General features: G+C 38.4%; 1 protein-coding gene across 2 annotated transcripts in view; it reads right to left on the bottom strand.

Moving 5' to 3' along the window:
* stk39 (serine threonine kinase 39) overlaps window positions 1–27,511 on the bottom strand; it is a 32,966-nt gene extending 5,455 nt beyond the window's left edge. Inside the window, exons 1-17 of one of the 2 annotated variants that reach the window (XM_085248938.1) lie at window positions 27,242–27,510; window positions 25,632–25,744; window positions 25,264–25,372; window positions 23,722–23,860; window positions 23,354–23,409; window positions 22,220–22,329; window positions 19,141–19,242; window positions 18,647–18,780; window positions 18,456–18,504; window positions 17,211–17,276; window positions 12,954–13,076; window positions 12,197–12,226; window positions 11,725–11,781; window positions 10,900–10,961; window positions 1,577–1,629; window positions 1,311–1,379; window positions 972–1,036 (exon numbers count right to left, since the gene is read on the bottom strand). In XM_085248938.1, coding sequence (XP_085105064.1) covers window positions 972–1,036; window positions 1,311–1,379; window positions 1,577–1,629; window positions 10,900–10,961; window positions 11,725–11,781; window positions 12,197–12,226; window positions 12,954–13,076; window positions 17,211–17,276; window positions 18,456–18,504; window positions 18,647–18,780; window positions 19,141–19,242; window positions 22,220–22,329; window positions 23,354–23,409; window positions 23,722–23,860; window positions 25,264–25,372; window positions 25,632–25,744; window positions 27,242–27,347 — 1,443 coding nt within the window. In that variant the 5' untranslated portion in view covers window positions 27,348–27,510. Of the gene's footprint in view, window positions 1–971; window positions 1,037–1,310; window positions 1,380–1,576; window positions 1,630–10,899; window positions 10,962–11,724; window positions 11,782–12,196; window positions 12,227–12,953; window positions 13,077–17,210; window positions 17,277–18,455; window positions 18,505–18,646; window positions 18,781–19,140; window positions 19,243–22,219; window positions 22,330–23,353; window positions 23,410–23,721; window positions 23,861–25,263; window positions 25,373–25,631; window positions 25,745–27,241 lie in introns of both variants that reach the window. The other variant, XM_085248939.1, reaches the window with a different exon arrangement.
* Window positions 27,512–27,581: the final 70 nt, after the last annotated feature.

Below are 27,581 nucleotides of genomic sequence, written 5' to 3'. Positions count from 1 at the left end.
CCACCACAACCAAGGTATGTAAAAGAGCACCTCTGAACATGTCCGACCTCAAAGTAGAGGCGCTATAGTAGCAAGAGAGCACGCCTTGGTGTCACTCATGTTAGTTAAAATTACATAATAGAAAAGAAGACTAAAGAACGGTCTCAATTTCTGTTGCAACTTTCAGATGGTAGGGTGAGAATTTGGTGTGAACGATATAAAAGCAAAGACCAATCCTTCTATCAAGAGTTCAGGTTGGTGGTGATATATTGGTGTGGGCGATATTTTCATGAGCCCGTTAGTACCGACTGAGTGTCGTTTAAACGCCACAGCCTTACTATTGTTTCTGACCACGTCTTTATGACCACCTTCTGATGGCTGCTTCCAGCAGGATCATACACCATGCCACAAAGTTCAAATGATTTCAAATTGGTTTCTTGACATGACAATGAGCTCACTGTACTCAAATGGCCTCAAATAGTCACCAGATTTGAATCCACTACAGCATCGTTGGGATGTGGTGGAACGGGAGAGTCCTATCGTGGATTTGCAGCAGAAAAAAATGAATCAACTATGTGATGCCATCATGTCGATATGAAGAAAAGAAACTGGAGCCAGCACAGAACTAGCATGGTGTAGCTAACAAAGTGTGCAGAGTGTAAAATAAATGTGAAAATGTATGTTATATTTAGCCTGAATGAACTTTATCCCTATAACAAAATATCCAAACATTTCAAGTCCAGATTTAGAGAAAAAGGGTAAATAATTTTAATGTCTTCTGTAACATCAATCCTCTAACCTTCTCCTTCACTTCTTCTAAAATAATTTCTTAACATCATCAACTGAACATCTTTTAGTTTTACGCAGAGTTTATGTCTAATAACTCCAGTTCTCGCTAAAGCTTTCCCCAGCAAGCTCTTTATGGTTAGACATCACAAGCCAAGACAAAGCCAGGGCAGCTGTCATGAACCATCAATCATGTGGAAACTCACCAGCTTAAAGGTCAGTACTTTGTAGGTAATTGGGTCATCTACAATCTTTTGAAGGTTAGCAGCAACTGTAATAGAGGAAATAATTGTGTTCAGTAATAACAAACACGTTTTATACTGAGGAAATTTTAGGACAAGCTCCTGCTCCCACAATGAAAGAGCAGTCTAGTGTAAATATGAAGACTAGAAAACCAGTTTTAGTTATTCCAAGATCCAATTTAAATGTAATTCATCCTGGTAATAGGTTTTCTATTAACAAATTATTTCAAGATGATGTTTTCCAGTAAGCAGGCTATGTATTCAAACAACACAATTTATGAGAATAAAGAGGCACAGCATTACCAATAACAACGTCGTGCCCATTGACCAGTCCAGCTGAGAACAGTTCCTGGGAAACCCCATCAGCAGTGTCTTGTGAGAGAATAACATGACAAATATTGGACCTCATACATGCCACTTAGCAGGTGATTGTGTTAGAGACTGAATCAGATGCTGTCCAGAGCCCAGTGCCATTACCCATTATACAGAGAACAATTCAGTCATCTAATGTGGTGATATTATCACATAGGGAACAGCATATTCCTAATTAATTGAGGCTGAGCTCTTACCTCGCCCAGGAGTAAATTCAAACCGGATGTCATTCAGCTCCTTTTTGGAGTTCCTGGAAAAAGAGACAAGGGGATGTGATTGCAGAGCAGTACCTGAAATGGTAGATTTAAATTTGTTGCAGAGCAGAGCGAAGACATGACCTGAGCAGCACAATGTTAGAAACAAGCAGGATGAAAGCAGAAATGAAAATGCCTCCAGTGATCTAAGAGAAGTGATCAAACAGTGAAGAGATAACTCCCCCCAGGTTTCAAGAGTAGACAGTTCAGAAGTAGAAACAGCAAGCAGAAAGTTAGAGCGCATCTCATCTTCTAGAATGACCGTCCTGCTATGAGCTGGGGTGAAACTGCAGCGAACGCAGTCATCGTTTCTTCACACTCTAGTTACAAGCAGTCCATTAGGAGAACATAACCTCATCAGGACACCTCCTTATATGAACCCACCTCGGAAAAACAAGACGACGACCTACCGGGGTCACAGATATACTAGTGTTCTGTTATTCTTATTCACTGCTTCTCGGGTAACAGTCATTTCATCTGTCTGTCGGGCTTTTCATACCATGTGCAAAATAAATAAATAAATGTGCTCTTCATGCAGTGGCCGTGCAGATCTGTATTTCACCCTCCCCATTTGTGTCGTCATTTGTAACGACTGCAGCGATTGTGTTAAAACCATATTTGCCCCCCCATCAAACAATATTTAGTTTACTAAGGAGAGCTGCAAACTAATAACCCAAAGCCTGCAAGGCACTTCACACAGACGCAACTGCACCGTTTTATGCATATTTAACAAGCCTCGCTCTCTGCATGTCAAAAACCAAACACACCCTCCCAATTTTTTCAGCTTTTTAAGCCGAAAATTGTCTCTCTCTCCCTGTGTGATGTCAGTGTCACTGCTGCTCTGCAACACTCTGTTTCATCCACTCCACCAATTTCTCTGCATATCATATTTCACTATATTCCTCTTCTGTAAGTCACAAGCGCTTGCTGGTCACGAATGATGTCTGTTTGTCTCTACCTTTGTGCAGTACATACTATGAGTTTTTTTTCTCATTTAAAAAAACCTAACGAGAGTGGTAAGAGTCAAATGAAAAAAGTGAACTTGTGGGCTGCAGAATCAAAACAATGACGTGATGTTAAAACACTGCAAGCAGGGAAAACTTCTTTCTCATAATCACAGTGATAGCAAAACCCCCCACTTTAGCAGCCTACACAATTAAAGGTGTCAATAAATGATGCTAATCACACTGAGGCAGTTTGCATAATAACAGCGAATGAACAGCCTAGGAAAAGCAGCAGCTATTACATAAAATTATTAATTTATTAATGTGTTTCTTTGTTAGAAGCTAAATTACCAAAATCTTCCTTAGAAGCATAATTTGGTGAAAGTAGGACAGTCGCATAATACGAATCATCTCTTCCTTATCAGGTTTTAAAATTCTGTAAATACAACCTCAGATGAATTACAGGACACAACATTTTTCACTGTGGCCTTATTTATCTAACACAAATTAACCCAAGATTTAGAAGCAGTTTGTGAAAAACTAAGAGGGAGACTAACAGCCATGTCGGGATAAACAAATGCACTTAATTGATCATCAGCAAATATGAACACCGCTATACAAGCAGACGTTTTGCCTCTTCGTTGATGTGGAGCATTCAGGTGTCCCAGGAATCTTCCCCCCAGTGGATTGTGCAATGCTCACAGAATATGCAAAAATCCCAAGAGCTACATCTCAGTTTCTACAGGCCTCATGTAACTTGTTAAAAGTTAATGCTCATGACAGTAAAATTAGAAAAAAAGACTGAATTTGTCTCTAAAAATAGCATGCCAGGACAGCTTAGGTTTGCAAAACTGCATCTGAGCAAAGCACAAGATTTCTTGAAAAAATGTCCTTTGGACTGATCAAACCAAAGGGAAGATGTTTAGCCATAATGCACAGCGTCATAGAGAGAAACCCAAACACAGAATATCAGCAAAAAACCCTCATACCAGCACGGTGGCAGGGGAGTGTTGATTTGGGTTCGTTTTGCAGACGAGGGATCTGGGGACTTTGCAATCACTGAGTTAAAGCTTGGCTGAAACTAGAAATTCAACAGATTCCAAGCACAGCAGAAAATCTACAACAGAGCAGCTTAAAAAGAACAGGACGAAGGTGTTTCCATGATCCAGTCAAAGCCCAAACCTCAGCTCAACTGAAATACTGTAGTTCAGCGGTCCCCAACCTTTTTTGCGCCGACAATATTTTCACAGACCGGCCTTTAAGGTGTCGCAGAAAAATACAACAAAATAAAACTAGTACCGGTACCGAAAAAAAGAAGATTTATTCGTAACACACGTGAAAAGACCCAGGAAAACCAAGTTAATGAAAAAAACGATAACAAAATAACGCTAAAAACCGCTAAAAGCCCTGAAAACCATACATTTCACACCCAAGTCTCAACTCTCGCGGCCCAGTACTGGGCCCGGGGGTTGGGGACCGCTGCTGTAGTTGACTGTTGAGAGAGCTGTACGTAAACAAATGCCAGCAAACCTCAATGTTTGTAAAGGGTAGTGGGATAAAATTCCTCATCAACAGTATTAGAAACTGAAGTTGTTGCTGCTAAAGCAACTGAATCATAGGATGCATTTAGTTTTTTGCAAACTGCTTCTGTAATTTGTCTTAGTGTAATCTGTCATGTGTTGTTGTTCATCTGAGGTTGTATTTACTCAATTTTAAGACTATTTACTTAATGACTATTATATCCTGATATGTAAAACCTTAGAACTTTGAAACTTTGAAATTTGCAGAAAACCTTTGTATTTCCTAATTTATGCATGATCACAGTTTAACATATGTCTGTGATTATTGTAAATGTAAATACATATATTATATTAGAGAATACAGTTCTAAAATACAACTATAATTTTGAGGAAGTATAGCCTCAACTGTAGACTGTAGTAAAATGTAAACAAACATCCAGCTAGTTTGACTGCATTGATAAAATGTGCCTTTCAGCCTCTTGCAGCATCAGCTTGCATTCATTTGCATCCCATGCATTAGAAATCTGTCTTTAAAATGCATTTGTGACATGGGAGCGGCTCTCTTCTGATAAAGGCACGGCCTGACAGCACTACCTCTCAAAACAACTGCATGTAGGGGAAGATTAATATGGTATGTAGTCTGGTTTAATAACTCAGCCAGCTAGTCCACAACCCCGATTTTAGATTAGATCAGAGCCATAAGTCAACACACACACACAAACAGGTCAAGACATATCCATAATGAGTTTGTTTGTGGCAAGAGCATAAGAAATGGGGAGAGTCAGGATTTACTAGCACTTAACTGTGAGTCAGATTAACTTTTTTAAAAACATTTTGCTGTTGAAAAAGAAAAAAAATTCTGGTGGAGCAGATGGATGTAAGCATCTCTTTTCCCAGGGTGGAAGCTGAGAGTGTACATTGCCAAGGCTGATGAGGGAACGTGTATTTCAGATGATTATAAACATGCCCAAAAAAATCGGACTTAAATCTGCTTCCTCTGTAGAAAGCCCGCGGAGAGTGTTTAGAAAATGTTCTGTCTACTGACTCCACCTGGATCATTCGGGATTATCCCTGTATAGCAGACTGAGGATGGAGATACCCCTCTGAAGATTCACACAGTAAAGTTTGCATTTCATCAACAACACTTTTATGTGACAACACTGTGAGCTAAGTTACACACGTGACTGTAAAAAAACAAAAAGAACAAGTGAGAGTACCCATTTCTTCCCAAAAAAAAACCAACATACCTGAGGTACAATCATAACATGCACGGACTGCTTATCCACTAATAAGTAGATCATATTGTTTTAATGAACATTTTATTTTACATAATGGAGACAGGCAGAGAAATCTCCGGTGCAATCCATTAAAAATGTCTTCAGGTTTCACCAGTGCACTGCAGCATTGTCGGCTGTCACTGAGGTTTCTGATAATGAAGCCAGCTGGAATTTTTAGATAAGAAAATGCAAATGTAACGCACGCCATGAAGCCATGGCCAACAAACAAAAGTCCCACTATGCTGAAAGTAAATCATTTTTACAGAACAGATAAACTAAATTTTGTAGGAAACTGACTCTTTGAGGAAAGATTGCATATTAATAGAAGAAGAAAGAGGACAAACGAGGAAGTAGTTCAGTTAAATTCATTGAAATGATTATCTGAATTTGTAAATTGTCCTTTAAAAATCATCTAATCTTTTAATATTTATTAAGCTACAACAGGGGTGTCAAACATCAAGCCCACTGTATGGCTTTGGAAAAAAAACTAATTTTTCTTCCAAATTTATGGACTAAAAAAACTGTATTTTCAACAGTAAACGTCGCCAAAGACACCACAGTAAGTAATAGATTAAACAAAATAAAAACTAAATATACTTTTATTGTTAGTATTCCATTAAAATAACAGAAAAAAATATTATTTTGGTTTTTTTTTTTTTTTACAAATCACTATAAAGGTTTTAGCTGTTGTTTGAGCTACAGTTCAAACTGTATTTTTTATTTTTAATTTTTAAATTACACAACAAGCTGCCAGTACTTCCTTGAAATAATAATTCTTAATGTGTAAGCCTGTCCACGCTCAGAGTAGGGTAACAGCAATACCCTGTAAGCCTTTTAACTGCTAAGGTGTAAAAACTGAGACATAAGGCAATTAACAATTAAGAGGTTTCTCAATAGTTTTACTGGTCCAACCAACTTGAGATCAAATTGAGGCACACTGCAAAACGAATTTGATACCTCTGAACTACAGTAAGCTAGTCTTTATGTCAGCACACGCCAGCTGAATAGTTCAACTTATTGTATTTTCCAAAAAAAAAACCCCACAAATTACAATTGTGGAGAATATGGCTTCTAATAGTTAAAGACTTTTCAATGAAAACGAGTGAACGCTTTAGAAACACTGATTCACAGAACTGCGGTTCCATATGTAACAAACCCAACAAACCAATTTTCTTGACTAAACAAGATGTGGCTAACTTGTGAAATTGGTAACCAGATTTATCTATCATTAGTAAATTATGATTTCATAATGTGTGTTAGATTAGTCAAGTTGAAGCTATGACCCCTAAAATACACAGAGTATGCCTTTAATGTTCCAGCTCTGACACTGTTTTGTTCCATCCTTGGCTCTATTTCAAACCAGGAGCATTTATGTTGAACATTGACTGGTTTCTCTATGCTATTTCCTTGTCTTAGCTCCAATCCAATGCATTTGTGTCCATATTTGCCTGTATGTATAGTTATGCAGACCATCATCTACATATTGTAGGTGTTAGCTATAACCAGGGGCAATGTCACAAATAACGGCTCTGCAGGCTACTCTTGTTTGTGCTGTTGTTGGTCCTTTAGCTATTCATGGAAAAAAAAAAAAACAAAGTTCTTGCAAAGAGCTGAAGCAAAACTAGTGTTAGAAACAATTCTAGTTTCCATTACAGACGCTTTCTGTGCTCTTCATGCTGAAGTTATTAGGTCAATGGTGCACTGCCTTGCACATGAAACATTTGTTTAAGTTAAATTAATCTCAAAAGGGTTACAAATCTGCATGCAATCCATGAGCTATTCAGTGCATTTAGAAAAAAATATCAGAACACAGAAACACAAAGGATGCTCAGGTGTCCCAGTTTTCCACTTGCAATTAAATATAGCTTCATGTATCTTTTTGTGAATTTGTGATTCTATGTCAAGTTATCAGCATTAGAAGCGACACGTGCACTTGATGATATGCGACTGTCAGGTGATACGTGCATATTTAACCATCTGTAAGTGAAATATCACAAATATTTTTAGATACTTGTAGAAGAGTGAAAATGATCAGATTTGAGAAACTGAATTTAAGAGGCTTTGTGTAAATTATGATTATTTATTTAATTTTTGATGTATTTTTAAAAATATATCTACATGTCTTCTATTTACTGTGTACATGTGTGGACTGAAGCATGCATTTGTAAGTACTCAAAATTATCCACAGACACTTGTACACATTTGTAAATCTTAGTTTATGCTTGTGGATCTTATCATACACATTTGTGAACCTATTGAGACAAATTTGACTCCACGGGTTTGAGACACAAACACAGCCTTGCAACTGTGCCAAATCACATATACAAATCTATGAGCTGCAGCGACCCTTTGGGAAAGGAAAGATATTTTTTTTGCAGTTCTCCTATTCCCGGTGAACTCAACTGTTGTAGCCCAATTTCCAACAAATCAACATTCGACCTGTGCACACTGTCATCCACATCAAGCTACGTGCTGTTGGTTTTTTGAAGGACTGAAAACAAGTTCATTTGCATAGGCTGCATAAACCTTTATGCAGGAAAACACCTTCACAAATGGACATAAATGCAGTACCATAAATCCTGCATCTGTTTCACCCTGACAAACACAGGGCACTTGCAGTAAAAATAATGTTTCCTGCGTTGACAAGTACAGAGAAATGCTGCAGTAAAGCAGGAACTAATAAAATCCTGCTCTACTGCCTAATAAAATCAATTTTGAGGAATGAAAGGATTTCTTTCATGTCAAAAAAGGGTTAAAATGTGTAATTTTGATTAAAAGATGTTTTTATTGGCTGGTGATGGCAGGAGAAAGACTTTAATTAACTATAAATAGTAGTCAGTCTATCAAGGAAATTTTTCTTTATACCAAATTGCAAAGTTTCTTATGACAAACTCTTCAGGAAATTAATTGTGAACTTGGCTATTAACAGCTCATTTTGTTATTAATGAGTCTGTCATTTATAAGTAAAAAGAAAAGTAAAAATGTGAATCCAGAGTAACCGCTTCATATTTTGTCTCAACAACATCTAAAACACAAAAACATATAATTAACCAGAACTGGTGAGAAATCATGGCCTTATTAATGTGCCAGCGACTTCCACTACTAGCAGCTTGCCTGTGCAGATGGTGAGGTGGATAAATCTTCCAAATGTTAGCGAGACAGAAAGGTTTATTTGCTTCACAAACAACTGTCAAGAAGCTCGCAAGCAATAAACCCATATCTCCAGGCTTAGTCTGACAGAAGCACACACACTACATTTATGTTTCTCTGAAATTTAATATCAAGATGATATTTCAGAAGCTAAGGTGACATTTGTCAACTTCTAGCTACCTTTTATAAACAAGAGTCTTAAGAAAACACAAGGAAATGTCACCTCTTGGCTAAATCAATTTGCATCTGTTCTATTTTGGCTTTTTAAGCTCCAGTGACATTGCACCAAAAGTGTTTCCCCTTTAAACTGCTGACATTGCTATTCTCAGGAGTTCTCAATGACACTGCAAAAAAAGAAAAAAGAAAACCCAGAAAGAGTGAACCAATCACAGCGCTTCTGTTCCTACACCTCTGCTACTGAGGGGATCCTATTACCATGAACTCATGCTAATTAGCTGAGAAGGGAGACCAATTAATTGTTTATTTTTGTCTTTGCAATGCAATTACTTTGATGTATTCACCATCTGAAAACCTTTAAACTTCTCCTAATTGATGAGGGTTTTTTTATGTAGCTTCTCAAAGACTTCGTAAAATAATGCACAAGTAACAACATTCAATATGATTTAGGCTCCCAAAATGACAAAAAGAACAAAGATGAAATTGTCTAATTACTCATTATAGACAACAATTTTTAAAAGATGCATTTGCTACACAGTGGCAGCTCATAAATGACATTAACGTCAGGTCAAGAACCTTTATTCATAATTAGTTTTACTGATTTTTAGTCAGAGTTGGAACTACTCAATTCATTAGTAAATCTGAGTTGTTCATTGCTAGTGAAACCTCAGTAATAATTCAGTTCAGGTTTTAAATTCAACTTTTAAAAACATAGCAAAAAAACAAACATTAAATATTGTGACAAATTCCAGCTAAAGCCTTTATTTAATCGGCCCTCTTAAATCCACTGCTTCTTATGCAGCCTCTTCCTATTTGCGAAAGCCAGAAATATATCTTTCTGCCCCCACAACTCAGGAGCACAGCCAAAGAAAATCCCAAAATATGCAGTCTTTCATCCTATAAAGCCCCACTGATTCACTTTAAAACATACCAGCCAAAAGCTTCTTAACAATGAAAAAGTCAAATAACTCCGAAAGAAACATTTTCTCAGCCAGCACCAAATTGCTTGCAATTGAAATCAGAAAATGCATGTTCAGTAGGACATTAAATATCTAGAAATGACAAATTCTGGTATTCCACTGTTACATCTGCTGTCTCAAACATCAGAAATGATCAAAACACAGCATTTTAAACCTTAAATGTAGATAAAGACACAGAAATATTATAATATATGAGTAACTGAAAGAAGAGGGAGCTTTTCAGTACCTTTTTCTGACAAATGATATCAAACATGTGGATTTACATTTTAGGTATCACATCTATATCTCTACTACACAAATTCACCTAAAAAGACAATGATACCAAGCGCAGTGAATGCTCTTCTCTGTGGACACAATGTCATTTGCTGGCTGAGGAAAAATGGCGTACTACTAAAAACACATGTAACTTCCTTAAAGTTGATTTAAAGCTAAATTCATGTTTAAAGCTGTGAAATGGAAGAGCAGAAAAAGCCAAAACCATCAAATCTCTGCACGTTTTCACCACCAGGTTAGAATAGTCAATTTTCACCAATGAACAGGTAGCCGTCACCTGTTGCATGCAAGATATTGTTTTCTTGGTAAGCACAGAATAAAATTGACACCTGGGGAGAGACCTTCAGGTGTCTATTCAAGCAAGAGCGTGCTCAGCACCGGGCTCATCGGGGAGCTAGAGGGAGACTTTCAGCTGTCCAAAAATGCATATTGGTCCGTCCGATTCAGCATCCATTCTCTCTACTTCTTTTCTCTGTTTGTTTCATTCTGAGTAATACAGACCAAGATATAAACAATGCATTTCCGTACACCACACAGGTAATTGAACTCCCACCTGCTGCCAAAATTATGTGACCAAATCGCAAGCCTGCCCTAAGTCACGGGAATATTTCCATAAACAGCAATGTCTCGAATAATGCAGCAAAAAGAGTGAGGTGCTATAAGCGCAGGGAGGAAGGAGGAAAGCAGATTGTGGAGCACCGCGAGAGGCAATGATGTGTAACACCCCTCCCTCTGACTACAGCGGTAAGACAACATGAGATAAGGGGATCAGCGGTGATGCCAAATCCCTTCTGTGGCAGCCAAAGATCATTAGGTCTATTAGAAGCCTGCATTGTTTAAACTCAGAGATAACAAACTTGCACGTTTCTTTGCTTTTACTGCTTTTAGAAAAATAGATCTCACTGACGATTTTTTCATGTGTGTATGTGTGTCTCTCAGTCTCACCTTAGCCGTAGTACCATGTTCACAGCACCTTGAATGAAGGGTGTATTCTCATACGGTTCAACCTGCATGAGAAAATATCTGGTGATGAAGCAGATTAAACATCAGACTGGCAAAAGCATTCACTGTGAAAAAGAGGAGTGAGAGTCACATAAAGCATGCACGAGAGAGCATGAAATTCTGCAAACTTCAAGATGAACATAAACAAGAAATGTGTGCACACACTATGTGATTTCTTTTTTTTTTTTTTTACTGGAAAATGTCTTAAATTCATTGCAGCAGCAGGGAAAGTCTTAAGGGAGAAGAAAAGGAACAAGACATGAAGGTTTACTGTGTAAGGGTCTATCACTGTCGTCAAAACCGTATTACGAATGGGCTTTTTATATGGCAAGGATGAGATATTATGGAAAGGAAATGACTGCTAAGAAGCTGTCAGAGTTAATACCTGACTGGGACACAAGACTACACCTCAAACTGCTTTGGCTCATTTTCAGACTGACAAAAGCCAAAGAAAATGGGATACAATGGCAGTGAGTTTTCAGATGAGATACACCCAGTCACTGAGCTAGCACTGTCAGGCAGACAACCATTTACTCTGAGTTATTACTGCTGAGAGCATCCCTCCAGGAGACCGACCGTCTCCATGTACGCAAACACACACACACACACACACACACACACACACACACAAATATACGCCCACTGACACGTCCACAGACAGACACGCTCTAAGTGTGCACGTGCAGAAATGAACACAAACACACACAATCACAGTGGAATCAAGGTCATTGAATCATGCCAAATTGGTGCTGCTGCCGAATCCCTCACCTGGGGATGCTGAATAGACAAGCCTTCAATAGGGACATTGTTGGCATCCTCCTCATTCTAGGAGGAACAAAATGTGAGGCATAATTGTGCAAATGCTATTACATCCTTGGTAAATATCAAATCAGAGCTCATCGTATAAAGACAACAGAGGAAAGTCAATTCAAACCAATCAATGAGGAGCATTTTGTTCTCTTCATGGGACAGGTTAAATCAAATTCGTGGCATTTTTTAATGAAACTGCATAAAAATGCGAGCAGAGAAATAAACATTAATTAAGTGAGTTCATGATTCTTACACAAGCAGCAGCTCAAGTAGGACAGTCAAGTGAATTTAAAAATAAAAATACCCCTTTGGCAACTTATCGAATTGTAAAGCAGCAGAAGGATATGGCCGGTTTGTCTATGACTCTTTTTAGATATTCTAAGATATTTTGCAAGTTCAAATTGGTGTAGGAGAGGAATATCTAACTTACATCTTTGGCGTCATCTTTGACCCTTCGTGACTGGAGGGGGGAAAAAAAACATTTTCATATATTTACTGTCAGACACACGGTAATAATCATCTTATATGTTCTGTTTTAGTTTGTCAAAGAGCAAAAAATTTATATAAGCCATACACTGCTCACAGACTGTATGTGTATATATCAATCCATCCACATATGCCTACACCTTTCTTTTTACACTGAAAAGCAGCCCGAAGTTTGCAAAAAACAAACCAAAGCACATCCGTGTTGAAAAGAAGAATATATATATATATACCTTAAAAACAACCCTTTTCGTAAATCATTACTGCCGGTAGAGTATTATTTATTGCATCATACATTAAAGCTGGGAGTCTTTATCAAAGGGCTCTTTGATCATAGTTGTCTAGTTCCTCCTGCCTCAAATCCTTACAGCTATCTTCCAGCTCATTACAGCGACCTCATGACAGGCTCTCTCAGAGATAAGCCATCTGCTATCCAAAAAAACTAACCAATCAGGAAGGGGCGGAATGCACAGTGTCTAAGACAGAAGGGAAAGTTGCATAATGGTTTGATCTGCGGGTTGGACATGACATGCAACACCGTAATAACTCATATTCGGAATTTATGTGCAGAAGTTATAGTTCTGTTACAGTTTCAGACTGAAACGAGAAAATATCTTGGCTCTTTTGATGATGATTTTTACTGATGATGATCATAAAAGAGTAAACACATTGATTAATGCCTCCCTCTGTGGAGTCTCACCTACCCTGCCCTGATTTACCGCTGCTCTGCCTTCCTCGCTGCGCTCGTCCATTTCGTCGTCACTCCACTCCCAGTCTCCATTCTCTGTTTTGTGCAAGTGGCCACTGGAGCCGGGGACTCTCCTGACCTGCAGCATTACGACATCCAGCACACGATGTTAATTAAATTATTTGTGCTCCTTTGACTTCATGTGTCTGTACATTGTGCTTTACCCATGAGTCCATTAGCTTTTACAGACCTTTAAATAAGAGCACTGACCTCAGTGATTTACATAACGTGGCTGCGCATTTGTGACATGAAAGGTGAACGTACAAAGCCACATTCAAGTCATTTAGTCTGTTAAGTATGTTTGGTACTGCAGTGGCAAAGGTACTGCTTGGTTCTGAAAAGATCTTTATTATGTAACCAAAAAAGGAGTTTAAAGTTTAGAAGTTTTTCTTGTTAGGACAAACTTCACAAAATCAAACATCCTTTTTTCCTGTGATTTAGATATTAGAAAAGATACTAGTCAAAAAAAAGAAATACAACTGCTGCGAAAAAGTTTTCAATCTTTGCATTACATCGTCATTTTGAAACCCAAACATATGCTGCCCGATTGGTTTTAGTCAACTGCATGATTTTTAAATTGTTTATGGAAGACAAATCAACTTGCACACAGCAGAATTGCTTCAGTTTACAGCATTTTCAAGCCAGTGGTCTTAAAGCACACAAAACAGTGTATGTGCAACATTGTTATCAGTGTCTTCATGCCACGACTGACTGAATCTGACCGAGTCTGGGCTATTGGCAAGTTGGATACTGGCATGTGTGTCTGAGCTGCTGCACACTTCCACGGTGTCCACGAGAGCATTGTCTCTGATGCGACTGTTCTTGGCAGAACTGAACAGAGGTACCAAAATGCGGTCCTCCAACTTGTACTTGTGCCATTCTTGCAGCAGCACCCCACCCTGCAGTTGTTTCAGCAAGACAGTGCCTACCCCCCACACTGCCAGAGTAGCTCGAGCTTTTCTGGATCAGGAGCACATCCAGCTACTTCCTTGGCCAGCATTTATTCCTGATATGTCTCCTACTAAAAATGCCTGGAACTTGCTGGGTGGGCATGTTCATCAGAGGCAGCCACAATCAATGACCACTGCACAGCTGCAGTATGCACTCATCCAGGACTGGAGAGCAATTCTTCAACAACAGAGCCAGACACTTGTACAGACCATGTGCAGACAAGTGAATGCTTCCATCACGCCCAGAGGAGGCCCAAAAACTCATACTAAATGTCTTGTTTATGCATATGGTAATGTAGTTCAAACATAATCTTGCATTTCTTTTTTTGACTAGTATATAACATCTATAGTCACAAATAAACTCATGTTTCCAAATAGATGCAAAACCCATTTAGTTAACTGAGATAAAAAATAAAAACAAACTTAAACAATTTAGTGTACTTACAAAACTAAATTAAAATTTACAGAAAATATCTTTATTTTTAGTCTTACATTTGTCAACATAAACACAAGGAAGCACTGTTGCATATGTTTCTGGAGACCGGCTTGTCATGACTGTGAGTCAGCAGCCTTCATACACGTGCTGTATTATACCATCTGATAAATGTGACTAAAAACTAAATATATATATTGACTAAACCTACACTGAACTAGAAAGAAAGAACTTTTCACCAGTTGCTTATACCATTTCAGTAGGTATAATTAGGCATAGCACAATAAATACAAGAGAAAAAATAAATGACTTAACTATGGTAGTTATAGTAGTTATAGTTAAGTAGTTATACAACTGAAAATGTATCAAGTATAACAAGACAAAAACAGTAAGTATGGCAAATCAAAGCCTAAATACATAAAGCCTATAATTTGTTGCATTTCTACAGTTAAAGCATGTAAGAGAAGCAACATGTGAGATGAGACACAAGGGCACCACAGTGTTACAGAAGGGAGCACACAAAACTGTAAGCCACTGGCAGCAGAGTCATAAAAATTCCCCAGCTCTAGATGGGGTCAAAGTTAAAGAAGCACTACCCTTGTGGTGGTGTCAGGTTTATTTTCCAAACCTGACACAGAACCAAGACTCCCCCAGTTCTGCTCAGGGTCCTTGAGCAAAACAGACACAGATCAATGCACTGGGCAGCCATACATGAAACCCAGCTGACATTCACTCACAGAAAGAAGAATACTGAGAAATGAACCAAAAATGTAGGCTAAAAATAAGATTGAACAGAAACATTGTATGTTCAGAATCTAAAAATGCTGGCGGCCGCTCATAACGGCGTTTTCAGACACTGCGACACACTCTGGGACAAAGCTGTGTTTTGTTTTGTTTTGCTCTTTTAGAAATCAGGCTGCAGAAAGCATTCAAGCAGAAGTCAATCAGTACTGCATCATCATTTGTGCACCAGACCATACATCTGAACTTGATATCAATCCCAATCTTATCACATGTTACTTTTTGTTATGCAACAAATCAATGATTCAAGCACACATTAGTTTTATCTGGCCTTTGAACTAATATAAAGCCTGCTAGTTTCTCTTTTAGACACTCAATACTGGGTGTAAGGGTGCCCTCTGCTGTTTTTTGGACCCACAAACACCTTCATTTTAAATGGCTGGCTATGATCCTGTATAACATTTCTATTTAAAATAAAGCAAAATCCCTCGCAAATGCCTGTTTGTATGTTCTGTAAGAGTCAGTTTCTCCTATTTCTCATTTCCGCAAGTCATTTCTGAATCCTAGTTCCATTTGTTAGATAAAGGAGTAATGTTCTAGCTCCATTATCATCTTAAATTACTTTGCTGGTGACAGAATCTGCCATCTCCTTTTCATTCACTGGAGCAGGTTAATGGAGAAGCCAGGTTTCTTTTAAGAGTCAAAGAGTAGCTGTGTGGCTTTAGGTCGACTTGTTTCATCAGAGAAGAATCCCACATTTGCTGACAGTAAAATACCACATAGGAGAAAAACATTAGAAAAAGAGCAACTGGTTACTAAGGCGTGAAGAGAAGGGAAAAATACAGATCAAAGAGAGGTGCACTGAGAACACGATCTAGACGATTTGAGAGTCTTGAGATAAGATCTAACAAAACCAGGGCCACAAGGTCGCAACATCCTGCAATGACAGTGTTTCTATAATACTGCTTGTGTCTGCAAGCTTTGGGTAATGTTGCTGAGTTTATAATGTAGATGACTCTGCAGGTCAAATCGGGACAAAGCAACAAGGACACTGGCTCTGCAGCCCACACATTTCCCAAAGCAAAGCTATCAAGTGTATCAGACACTACCTGTAAACCCTGCATGCTGTCTGTTTTGTACTTTTAAGAGGAATACACATGTAAAAAATGCATTCATTGCACTACACAGTTGTTGTGCATCACCACTTTGTGATTAAAAGGCTCCACAGAATCCATTTTATACTCTCTGAAAGTGATACCATTTCACACTGGCACAAATATTGCTGTGCAAGTTCAAAGTAATGTGGCTCCAATTGCAAAGCTTGCATAATTTGTGTATCAGTGACCATAAATACAGCCTAAATTAGAAGGTGATGGCTGTAATAAACTTAACTGTCAAACTCTGATATACTGCAGCACTTGTTTATATCCATTTAGCATTCTTTGTTATGACTTCCACATACCACCCACCATAGTCATCTCCCTTTCTATTGATGCCAAGCTATGTTTGTGCGTAAATACGACGTCATACACAGAAATGACCATGTTATCTACGATGTCCTTCCTTTACCATGTCAGTGAATTTCCACCTCTACGCTCACTTGCACTCTGCCTTCTGGCAATTGGCCCGTGTTCCCACTTCTGTCCTGGCCATCCAGGCGTAATGTTATGTGGAGTCAATATCAGCTGTGTCCAAAAGCTGCACTTCCTCTCAGTAAACTGTGACCAGTGGGAAACAGAGCAAGCGAACTGAGCAATAATCTGCTCCTTTCTGTTACCTAACCACAACAATTAATTTCACCCTGTTTGTCTCCGGCGTGACACATGCAAAGAGCTTCACATGAAACCACTGACACACAGCTGTACCGTCTGACTGTTACGTGGCAGTTGCCCATATTTTTACATAATCTACACAACAGGGTGTAAAGTGTTTGAGGTGCTGAAGAAAGTCGCAGAGCATCGCATGTGTTGACTGGAAATGCAGCACTCTGCTGGAGACAGACACTTCAGTCAGTTCCTCCTTGCTGCCATAATTCGCTCATGTTGAGTCAATAGCTGAGTTATTTATTAGAATGTTTACCCAAACATACCTTCTTCGCTCTCTGAGAAATCTTTGGTGCATGACTCAAAAGCTTCTCCACCAGATATTCTTTGTTCTGTGAAAAAAATGGTCAAAATATAACTAAGTTAGACGGATGGAAATCCAAAGGCTGGACGACACGTGAGAAGTACAGTATTGAGCAAAAGTCTTGACACACCTTTTATTTCTTTATATTTTGCAAGGAAAATGAGAAATAAGTGCTGTGATTTATTGAAACATTTGCAAACATGCAAGAAAATACTGTATATAAGGCAAAAACAGAAGGACATTGCTGAAGGACATTTAAAGCTTTTCCTTGGATCCATGACTGACAAGGTTTCATTGTGTGTTTTTCTATTCAGTTATGCTTTTACTGCTTTGGCAGTGTGTTTGGGACTATTGTCGTTCTGAAAAAAAAGCTTTTGTCAAACGGACACTTTCCAGATGGCAAGGCATGGTGGATACAAATCTTACGATACTTTCCTACATATACAGTTCAACCATTTTCGATAAGATCCTCAACACCACTGGCTGAACGCACGATAAGAGCCTCCACTGTGTTTAAGTGTTAAGTGGCTTAACAAAAGAAAATCATCTGAAAATCATCTGAAAATGGTCAGGTAAAAAACTGGACCAAAGATTAGTGAAAAAACCCGCCATGTCTAAAGAAAGAAAGAACTTCAGAGAGCTGGAGAACTATCGCTCAAGTTTAAAACGTATTCGAAGGTCTGGCTCTGTGAAAGCAAAACATAAAAAATGGAGGGGTGGCTAGAGACTTTTGCACAGTACTATAAATGGATTTATTAAGTCCCTGGTATAAATTGGTTACTGGCTATGCAGAAACAGCAAGATGAGGCTGCAGTACTTTTCACAAAATTAAAATGACCTTAAAAAGACTATTTCTCTAACTGCTAATCTACTTGGAAAAAAAGGATTTTGTAATCTTATAACTTTGTTATAAAGATTTTGGCTATTCACCATTTAACTACTTAACTAATCACTATTATAGTAAAAAAAATTCAGGAATACACAGTGCTTATTATAAGAGAACAACATTTAAATAATACTACTATTTCTCATATATATTAAATAATAGTAGCTAGGTTATGTTTTATGTCATTGCTGATTCATCCAAGTAAGTATAAACATCAAAAACGCATAAAAAAGCATTCACTGCGTGTATATCTGACTCATCGCTGGCATAAATCCAAACGGACAGCAATAATAACAAAAGATAGTGAGATGAGACAAATACCTTGGCCTTTTGGAAGAATTTGCACTTCAAAAGCTCTGCGGCTGTAGGCCTAGAGATACAACAAACAAAGAAAAAAGAAAGCATCATTACAGTTACTGAATGTTAGTCACGATTGGGTCATTTCACTGACCAATAATTGCATCAGCTCTCTCCATTGATATATTTGCCTGATACATAAACATGTTGCTAACCTTTTGACAGGATCCTTCTGAAGGCACATAGATATTAGCTTTCTAAATGATTTGCCATATTTTTTTAAAGTTTCCTTGTCCTCAACACCTGTCTCTAGAGAGGGTGGATCATTCTGAAGGGTAAGCATTAAAACCTGAAAAGACAACAGAAGTGGTCATAACTGCCAACACATTTCACCACCAGTACAAAATCTGTAGATGAGGAAAAGAAACTAAGAGCAGGAAACTGTGGGAAATGTTGTGGAACATAAAGATGAGTATCTCTTAGATGAAACGCTGCCTGTTTATTAGCTCTTAGGTTTCCCAATTACAGAAAGAGCAGCAAGCCAAACTGCTCTCTTTCCACATAAAATTCATCATTACTAAGAAAACCTCAAAGACGTTTATTTAGGAGAAGGTTTATCAAGGTTTATGGCCAGTTTCCTTTTCTTTTTTCTTTGCCAGCACCAGTATATGTTACAAGACTGATTAAATAACACTGAATGAACACATACTTTCATGGGAGGGTAGCGGTGATAGGGGGCAGAGCCTGTTGCCAATTCAATCGCTGTAATTCCAAAACTCCATATATCTGCTTTAAAATCATAGCCCCGAACCTGCAGACACAGAATTACAGTACCGTATAATACCAAAGTAATGCTTAAGGCTTCATGTTAAGGCAATGCTGCTATTGGTTGTCATGTCAAAAATAACAGCATTCCATTACAAAAAGGGCTAGCATTAAGCAGAGACAAGATCAGGCAAATACATTTTACATAATAATAATAATAATAATAACTTTTTTGTATAGCAGTTTTTATGTGTTTTAACAGTCTGGATGAAGACACACATTTATATTTAAGTGTAAATATCCCAACATACAGTACAAAAAACAACACATTCACACTAAGGTTCTTACATTTGTCTATATAGCTAAAAATCATGGGAGGATGATTATGGAAAAGCTGACCTATTATAAAGAGTGTTCTTATGTGCTTACACCTGTCCTTATAGCTCACTGGGTTAAGCAGGTGACCCATATGGCAATAGACCAGCGGTCCCCAACCTTTTTTGTGCTATGGACCGGTTCAATGCCCGACAATATTTTCACAGACCGGCCATTAAGGTCTCGGATAAATACAACAACAACAAAAAATGATACAACCAAGACATATACTGTGGTATTTTGTAAATAATCGACACGCATTCAAAGTGTAATTGTGTAACTTTATTAGCAGCGTCTTCTTGAAACACGTCCTCCTGCCCCTTAATGCTCTCTGATCGTTATGGCAACGCGTAAATATTGCTTTCAAAATAAGACACACAAGTACAACACGAGAAAAGACCACTGCAATAGACTATTGCAGAAGGCTAGGTCTGAATCTGTCCTAGGCCATTTACTGCTCATCTTCCCTCACCTTCCAGTCTAATATCATAATCATAATAAAGGCTAAAAAAAAGGTTTTCAGTAGAAGTTGAAAAAAAAACCCCACTTAATCAGCTGACCTGCAAGGCTGTTTCAAAGTGTATGTGTTCCAACCTTAAAAGCTGGATTTAAAATAACAGTTAATAGGCCTTAATAAAAAAACAAGGTCTCAGCAGATCTGTGATATGTGCACGACCCTGACCATGTATGGCCTTGTAAGTGATTAATAAATTGAATCTGAATTTCACTGGAAGCCAGCGAAGAGCTAGCATGGTGGTACAGTGGTTAGTACTGTCACCTCACAGCAAGAAGCTCCTGGGTTCTGTGTGAACTTTGCACATTTTCCCTGTGTCTATGTGGGTTCTTTCTGGCTACACCCACAATCCAAAGACATGCTAATTGGTGATTCTAAATTGGCTGTAGGTGTGAGTGTGAGAGTGAACGGTTGTCTGCCTCTCTGTGTTGCCCCTATGACAGACTGGCGACCTGTCAAGACTATACTCTGCCTCTCACCCTATTACAGCTAGAATAGGCTCCAGCCCCCCAGCAACCCTGAATTGGATAACCAGAAGAAGATGGATGAATGATCAGTGAAGGGAAGCAAGCACAGGGTTGATGTGCAAGTGCTTGTTAGCAGCCTAGCTGCTGCTTTTATGTTTGTGGAGTGTTGAAGGGAGGAAACAAAGGCAGACTGAATGAATCAAAAGTGAGCAGTCTGATGAAAAGATCTAAAAGCAAAATACAAGAACCAAATAAAAAGCCCAGAAAGCAACGCAACACAACCCAAAAGAGTACATGAAAATACTGTACTATGAGGACTTTCTCAGCGGCTTAATGGACTGACATCTATACTAACTCTGGAGAAAATAACTTATGTATTAAGAAACAAACTGGATATGTTTTGGGCCATATGGACAAAATTCTAGAACATTACCGGGCCGCGTTTGTTACCGGCCGCAAGAGTTGAGGCTCGGGTGTAAAATTTATGGTTTTCAGGGTTTATAAGTCTGTTCCCCTGGGTCTTTTCCCGTGTTGTACTTGTGTGTCTTATTTTGAAAGAAATATTTACGCATTGCCATAACGATCAGAGAGCATTAAGGGGCAGGAGGATGTGTTTCAAGAAGACGCTGCTAATAAAGTTACACAATTACACTGTGAATTCGTGTCAATTATTTACAAAATACCACAGTTTTTGTCTTGGTTGTATCATTTTTTTTGTTGTATTTATCCGAGACCTTAATGGCCGGTCTGTGAAAATATTGTCGGGCATTGAACCGGTCCGTAGCACAAAAAAGGTTGGGGACCGCTGGTCTATTGCCATATGGGTCACCTGCTTAACCCAGTGAGCTATGAGGACAGGTGTAAGCACACAAGAACACTCTTTATAATAAGTCAGCTTTTCCATAATCATCCTCCCATGATTTTTAGCTATATTGACAAATGTAATTTGTGCTAATTTGATATGTCTGTCTGACCCCCCCCATTATGATTTTCTTTATTTTTGTTTCAATCATTATGTCTTTTGTCATTATTTTATCTCTTATTCTCTTATTTTATCACAGCGTATTATGTAAAACTTGTTATAACCAATAAATAAATATGTAAAACAAAAAGAAAACAATTGTCTATTGATGCACATGGGGTGTTTAGGGAAGTGAACAACAACTGGAGCAAACTAGACACAGATGTAGACAATCAAGGCAATGAAACTGGGGAGGAAGTAAAACAAGACAAAACGTAAGGGACAACTAAAAAAGTAAAACAGGAACTGAAGCATAACACCAGCTAAAACAAAGAAATGCTGATACATGAAAGAACTAACATAGGGCAACACAGACTTGAAGATATAAAGGAAGGCACAGAACACAACAACATTGAGGGAAGATAACAACCAACCCAAACTAACAAAGCTAAGTTTAAAGAAAATCCACTCTGGGACAAAACATCAAGAGCTCAAAAATAACAGAAAATATTGCACAAGGTAAAGGGATGAAAAATATGGAATCAAACCCTAAACCTATAATCAAAAACCAAGGATAGTGAAACCAAACAGAAAACAGTTAATAAAAGACTAGAATACAAAAACCCAAAACAGACCAGTTGCATTTTTTTCCAGTACATAACATAAAAGTTTTCATCAGCTCTTGCCTCGACAGAAACAGACTCACCTGTTCCATCACCTCTGGTGCCATCCAGCATGGTGTGCCAACAAAGGTCTTTCGAACTTTGTTTCTAGTCATGTCACCCCCTGTAGCTAGAAATGCACTCACTCCAAAATCTGTAAAAACAAAAGAAAAGCATCAGAACAACAGAGAAGATTTTAGAACAACAACACATGGTAATTGGCTCATTTAAAAATCTGGGTCAAAACCCTGTGTGACTGCTGCAGGGTAAAGAGTAAATATTGAACATCAAATACATCAGAATTGTTCATTTTCATTTTAGCTTGTTTACTGTGTCACAGTATGAAAAGCTGATCTCCTCTGGAATGAGTGCTGCATGCATGCCTATGTAATGAGCTGGTCAAAGCGGGTAGATTCAAAATTTGTGCGCATACTGTGATTTCGGTCTCTGAGTGCCTTGGAAAGTGCCTACAAATAAAATGTTATTATCATTATTATTATTATTATTATTATTGACAAATCTGCAGTGACTGTATGGTGATATTATGTCAGCATTATTTTTGAATCTATTCCAGAATTTAGGTGCTACTGAGTGGAAAAGTACATCCAACCCAGTACTAGCAAGGTGAATCCAATTAATAACAATTAATAACATAATAACATGGCTAGTGAGTGTAAGCTTTGCAACAAGTCTGTTTAAGAACAAGAACAACAGGCAACATAGTGTGAATCCAGTATCAGCCAAAATAATGCATTCACATCAGGACCCTGAAACTAATTAACTCAACGAGTTACACTTGTGCTTATCCTGCTGTGCTTATTTGGTAACCTGCAGATATTTTGTTTTTATTTTATTACAGAGTCAACTGCTTTTTCTAATTCCTGTAATTGTTTTTATTAAAGGCTATAATCAGTCACTTCAATTAAATATAACAGACAGCATTAAAAAGCTGACAGCTTCAATGGAGTAACTGATTAAGCTGACACACAATAATTAGGAAAGAATTATGATTCTCGAATTAAAAAAAAGAAAACGTAAACATACATTATTGCTCTCTGTTAATTATTACAACCTATGAAATCAATTCCACCATCTTACCACAAATACAGTGCATGCATTTAGTGTGAAAATAACCAAAAAAAGAGGTTTAAGAGAGTGTTACACAGTATTCAACAAACCTGCAATCTGAACAGATCCGTCTTCCCCCAGTAGTATGTTCCCAGCTTTCACATCCCTGAGGTCAACAAAACATTAATGCAGTCAAACAACAAAGTCATGTGGAGCAGCATTGATTCTTCCACTCCTGTTAACGTGTCGCCCTAACCATCACCATATAGAACTATGCCCATGGGGGTCGTAGAGGGTTAAGTCTGACTCACGTTGACCTTGATAACCAGAAAGTGTACAGATCACGGCTGAGCTACAATCCAATGAATGAACGTATTTGTGTTCATTTTCAACATTACCACTTGGTTTTTTAGATAGCGGATCATATTTTCAATCAAACAATGTTGATTAAACAGAGGAAAAAGATATAAACCAATACCTGTGAATTTGTCCGTTTCTGTGTAGATAGTCCAGACCCTCCAGAACTTCGTTTAAAATAGTGGCAATGATAGGCTCTTCTAAAGCTCGATTTTTATCATCTTCTTTGCTTATGTGCTTAATTATATCGAGCATAGATCCTAAAAAGATGCCAGCCAAGAAAAGAAAACATGGTTAATTTTTAGAAAATAATGGGAAACAAAAATCTGTTGAGTGATTAATTTATGTTACATTTCAGTGTTTGTGTATTTGTATATTTTGGTATTTTTAGATTTGTTTTATTGCAGGGAGCAGCTTATTGTATTGTCTTTACAGCTGAAATTACTTAATTCAGTGATTTAAACCTATGGTTTCCTAGTTAGTTACCACTGTTGGGTGTTACTGCGATCACATTACATTGATTTCAGTTCGTGTGCTGGAAAATGTCAGAGTGGTTTACTGCGAAGATATGGACATTACTTTTATTTTTATTGTACAAAAGAGCAAGAGTACAATGGTAAAGTGCAAGCTCTGTACAGAAAAGAAACAACCACATTGTACTGGTAACTTTGGCTCCTAATAGCACTGCACGGACAGTCTGCTAACACAAAACTAGCCAAGAACCCAGAGCGATGATAAACCTGAGTGTATGCAGAACCCAGCCCAGCAGCCAGAGCCTGACCTTCAACAGGTATTAAAGGCAGTGATGAGCAGTCAGGCTCACTTCCTACCTGTGCACATTTGTAAAGCAGAATCACTGTTACGTTTTCAGCTTTCCGTTGTGTTGTCAGATTTTTGTTCATAATTAAACACTAAAAGAAACCTAGGGATTTGTGTTGGTGTACAGGATTGGATCCTTAGGTTTATATTGTTAAATGGTAATTATATAACATTATGTTTCAGGTAATTTTACAAAGTAATGAGAAAGTACGGTAACGAGTTGTTACTTTCTGTGGAGAGTAATTAAGTTACGTGCTGCTTTATTTTTTTGGGAGTAACAACCCCGACACTGGTCTACAATTGTTGTCCCAGAGATTGTGATTGCCTGTCTGTGAAAAGCGCTTAATAAATAAAGTTTACTTACTTACTTAGTTTACTTACAGAGATATATAACGGTTACAAAATTAAATAAAAACGACGAGCAAATGTCGTTAATTTTAGTCTTCATGAGTGTGGTCAAATTTGTATTGTGAGGACAATATCTACAAGTGTTCCAACTATAAAGCAAAACTTAATTAAACCTTACCAATTACAAATTATGATACCTGAACTAATAAAAACTGAACTGAGCAAAAACTACTGGAGTCTAAGCGAAACTAAACTGACCTGATAAAAAATTTTTTTTATTAATTATAATGGATTATTATACTGAAACTGGCTTTATAATAAGTTTTGAAATTTCTCAGATGTAACGCTTTTTGTCAACTAGGCATTAACACAGGTTGATACACTGCTGTTCTTTAATCAGATTAAACACAGACCGGTGTAAGGGCATTTAAGACTTATGTTATCACATGAATGGCATGAATGCATCACTAAGCCACCCGTGTCAGGTGAAGCTTACCCCCACTCAGAAGCTTCATGACTAACCAGAGTTCATCCTTCACAACAAAGGAGGTGTAGTATGTGACAACATTGGGATGGTTGCACTGACTCATGGCTTGAATTTCTTTCTATTGGTAGAAGCAAATGACAGGATATTTCACATACAGGACATCTCATTTATTCAGGGCACTTGCTTTATCTTAATAATCTGCAACGAGCTGCATAAACAACAGGAAAGTTAGAAGATTTCTATGCAAACTGCATTAATAGATAAATGAGAACCATAACAATATGTAGCAGAAGTTAAGTAGTACTACAGGAATCGGGTGTGGTGTAAAAAAAACAAAACACTGGGTTGAGAAAACAGCCCGTATTTATTGTACTCACCAATAGTTCATCCATGCTGGTCTGGCATTTTTCCAGGTTAATTCTCTTTATGGCTACACGCTCCTGTCTGGGGGTACAGAGGGCTGCCTGCACAACAGCTGTGGCCCCGCTGCCTGAGAATTAGAGCCACAATGAAGCTATGACAAAGTAAACAGGAGCCAAGTGGGAATTGCATTACGCACAGCTGGAAGACTAAATTCAGCATCAGTTTGTAGCTTTATGGATTTGTCTGGCTCACAGATTCCCAGCTTTTCTGTTTTAGCAAATAACAGAACTTCTATTTTTTTCTTCTTTTTTTTTTTTTTTATCAATATGATGAGTCGTTTACTCGACTCATTACAAATCAGGCCACGCTGTGTAGTAGCAGAGCTGTTCACACCAAGATGCTGTGACACATGACATATTGCTTACAAACTGTTAGAAGCAGATACACCAGAGAACACATCACAAATTGTGACTGTCTACAAGTTGAGGTGTGTGTGTGTGTGGGGGGGGCGGTCTCACTTACTCATCACTGTCAGCTGCACATAGCGGAGGCGCTACTTCTTATCACTCATGATTTGACTTGTCAGCTCATGTGCACAGTGCATGCAGCTGCCAAAAATATGCATATGGCTTCCCTCTGCTTTTCTTCTATGCATTTAAGGTTAGCAGTATTATGTCTCAGGTGATATAACTCAGCATTAGGTGATTCATGCAATAAAATAAGTTAGGTTTAAGTTTTAAATGTCTTTGTAAAATAAACACTAACTGATATATTAACAATAAGTTAATGCAGATACCTGCTGGTTTTTCTGCAGGATAACAACAACATGGAATATTATAACACCAATGCTTCACACTGCAGCTACATATAAGCTATGCTTACAAACTGAGTCATGTGTCTCAATTAATCAATAACGCATTAGTCCACAACAGAAAAGTTGTGTTAATCATTTGAATCGATAAATGTAAAAAATGTTAAAGTTTTTTTCTCTAATTAATATGAGTATAAACTGGATTTCTTGAATTTTTGGACTTAAGCGATCACGTGTTAACTTTAAACAATCAAAATAATAATTAGAAAACACAGCGGCGGAGTGACTTTTTAGGGCAAGCTTTATTGTTTTAAAAGTAACAATTCCTCTATTGCCATAGTTTTTAATGATCGCCATTACTGCTATTATTAGCTGTATGAATACTAAGTAGCTGTATATTTAGCTCGTCATGTGGACATAATAAGTTATTTGCCACCACAGACGGCACGACGTGGCCTTCACAGATCCGCAGCATCTGTGATTTAAGCAGCTGCTAATAAACTGGACACGTGCCATAAAATCAGCACAGCTGGAGTCAAGCTCGGTGATCGGAGCCCGCCGGAGAGCCACTTATTGAACGTGACAGTTTCACGCGCGTGCAGCGGCCCAGATTTTTTACCCGACTCCGCTTCGTGAGCTGTGAACCGGTAGTCCCTGACTGTGTCTGGTAACATCCGCATTGCAAAGCGTTGCGGGAGGCTGCTGCATATGAAAAAGCCGGTAGGCCCTCGTCGTCATTCACCTCCGATAACCCGCCGCGGGCTGGGTTTCCACGATAGTTACACGGCGTTCAGTACATCCCCGGACACTAACCTATGACTTCCTGCAGCTCGTAGGACTCCCGGGTAATTGGCCAGCTGGTTGTCAGCGGTGGTTGCGGGTGGTGGACAGGAGCTGTACAGTCGCCTTGATCCGCCATGATGAAGATGATGATGCTGCGCTTGTTAGCAGCCTCTCTCTCAGACTGACGGGCAGCGAGAGAGGAAGAGAGAGAGAGAGAGTCAAATTTGACCTCACCTCCTCAGTGTTAGTGTCAGCTGGCAGCTGCAGGAGAGGAAGAGCCGCCTCTACCGCAGAGCGAGCACAACCCGGAAAATAACGGATCGCGTGCGCGCGCGCTCGAGACAGTGACTAGTGATTAAGATGCTTTATT

This window comes from Mchenga conophoros, linkage group LG16 (assembly GCF_057382185.1).
Source record: "Mchenga conophoros isolate Kocher_MC1m ecotype Shallow Benthic linkage group LG16, M_conophoros_male_GT1.1, whole genome shotgun sequence".
Classification (NCBI taxonomy): Eukaryota; Metazoa; Chordata; class Actinopteri; order Cichliformes; family Cichlidae; genus Mchenga; species Mchenga conophoros.
Note: the sequence above shows the minus strand (reverse complement) of the source record. Positions and strands in the feature narration are given on the sequence as shown.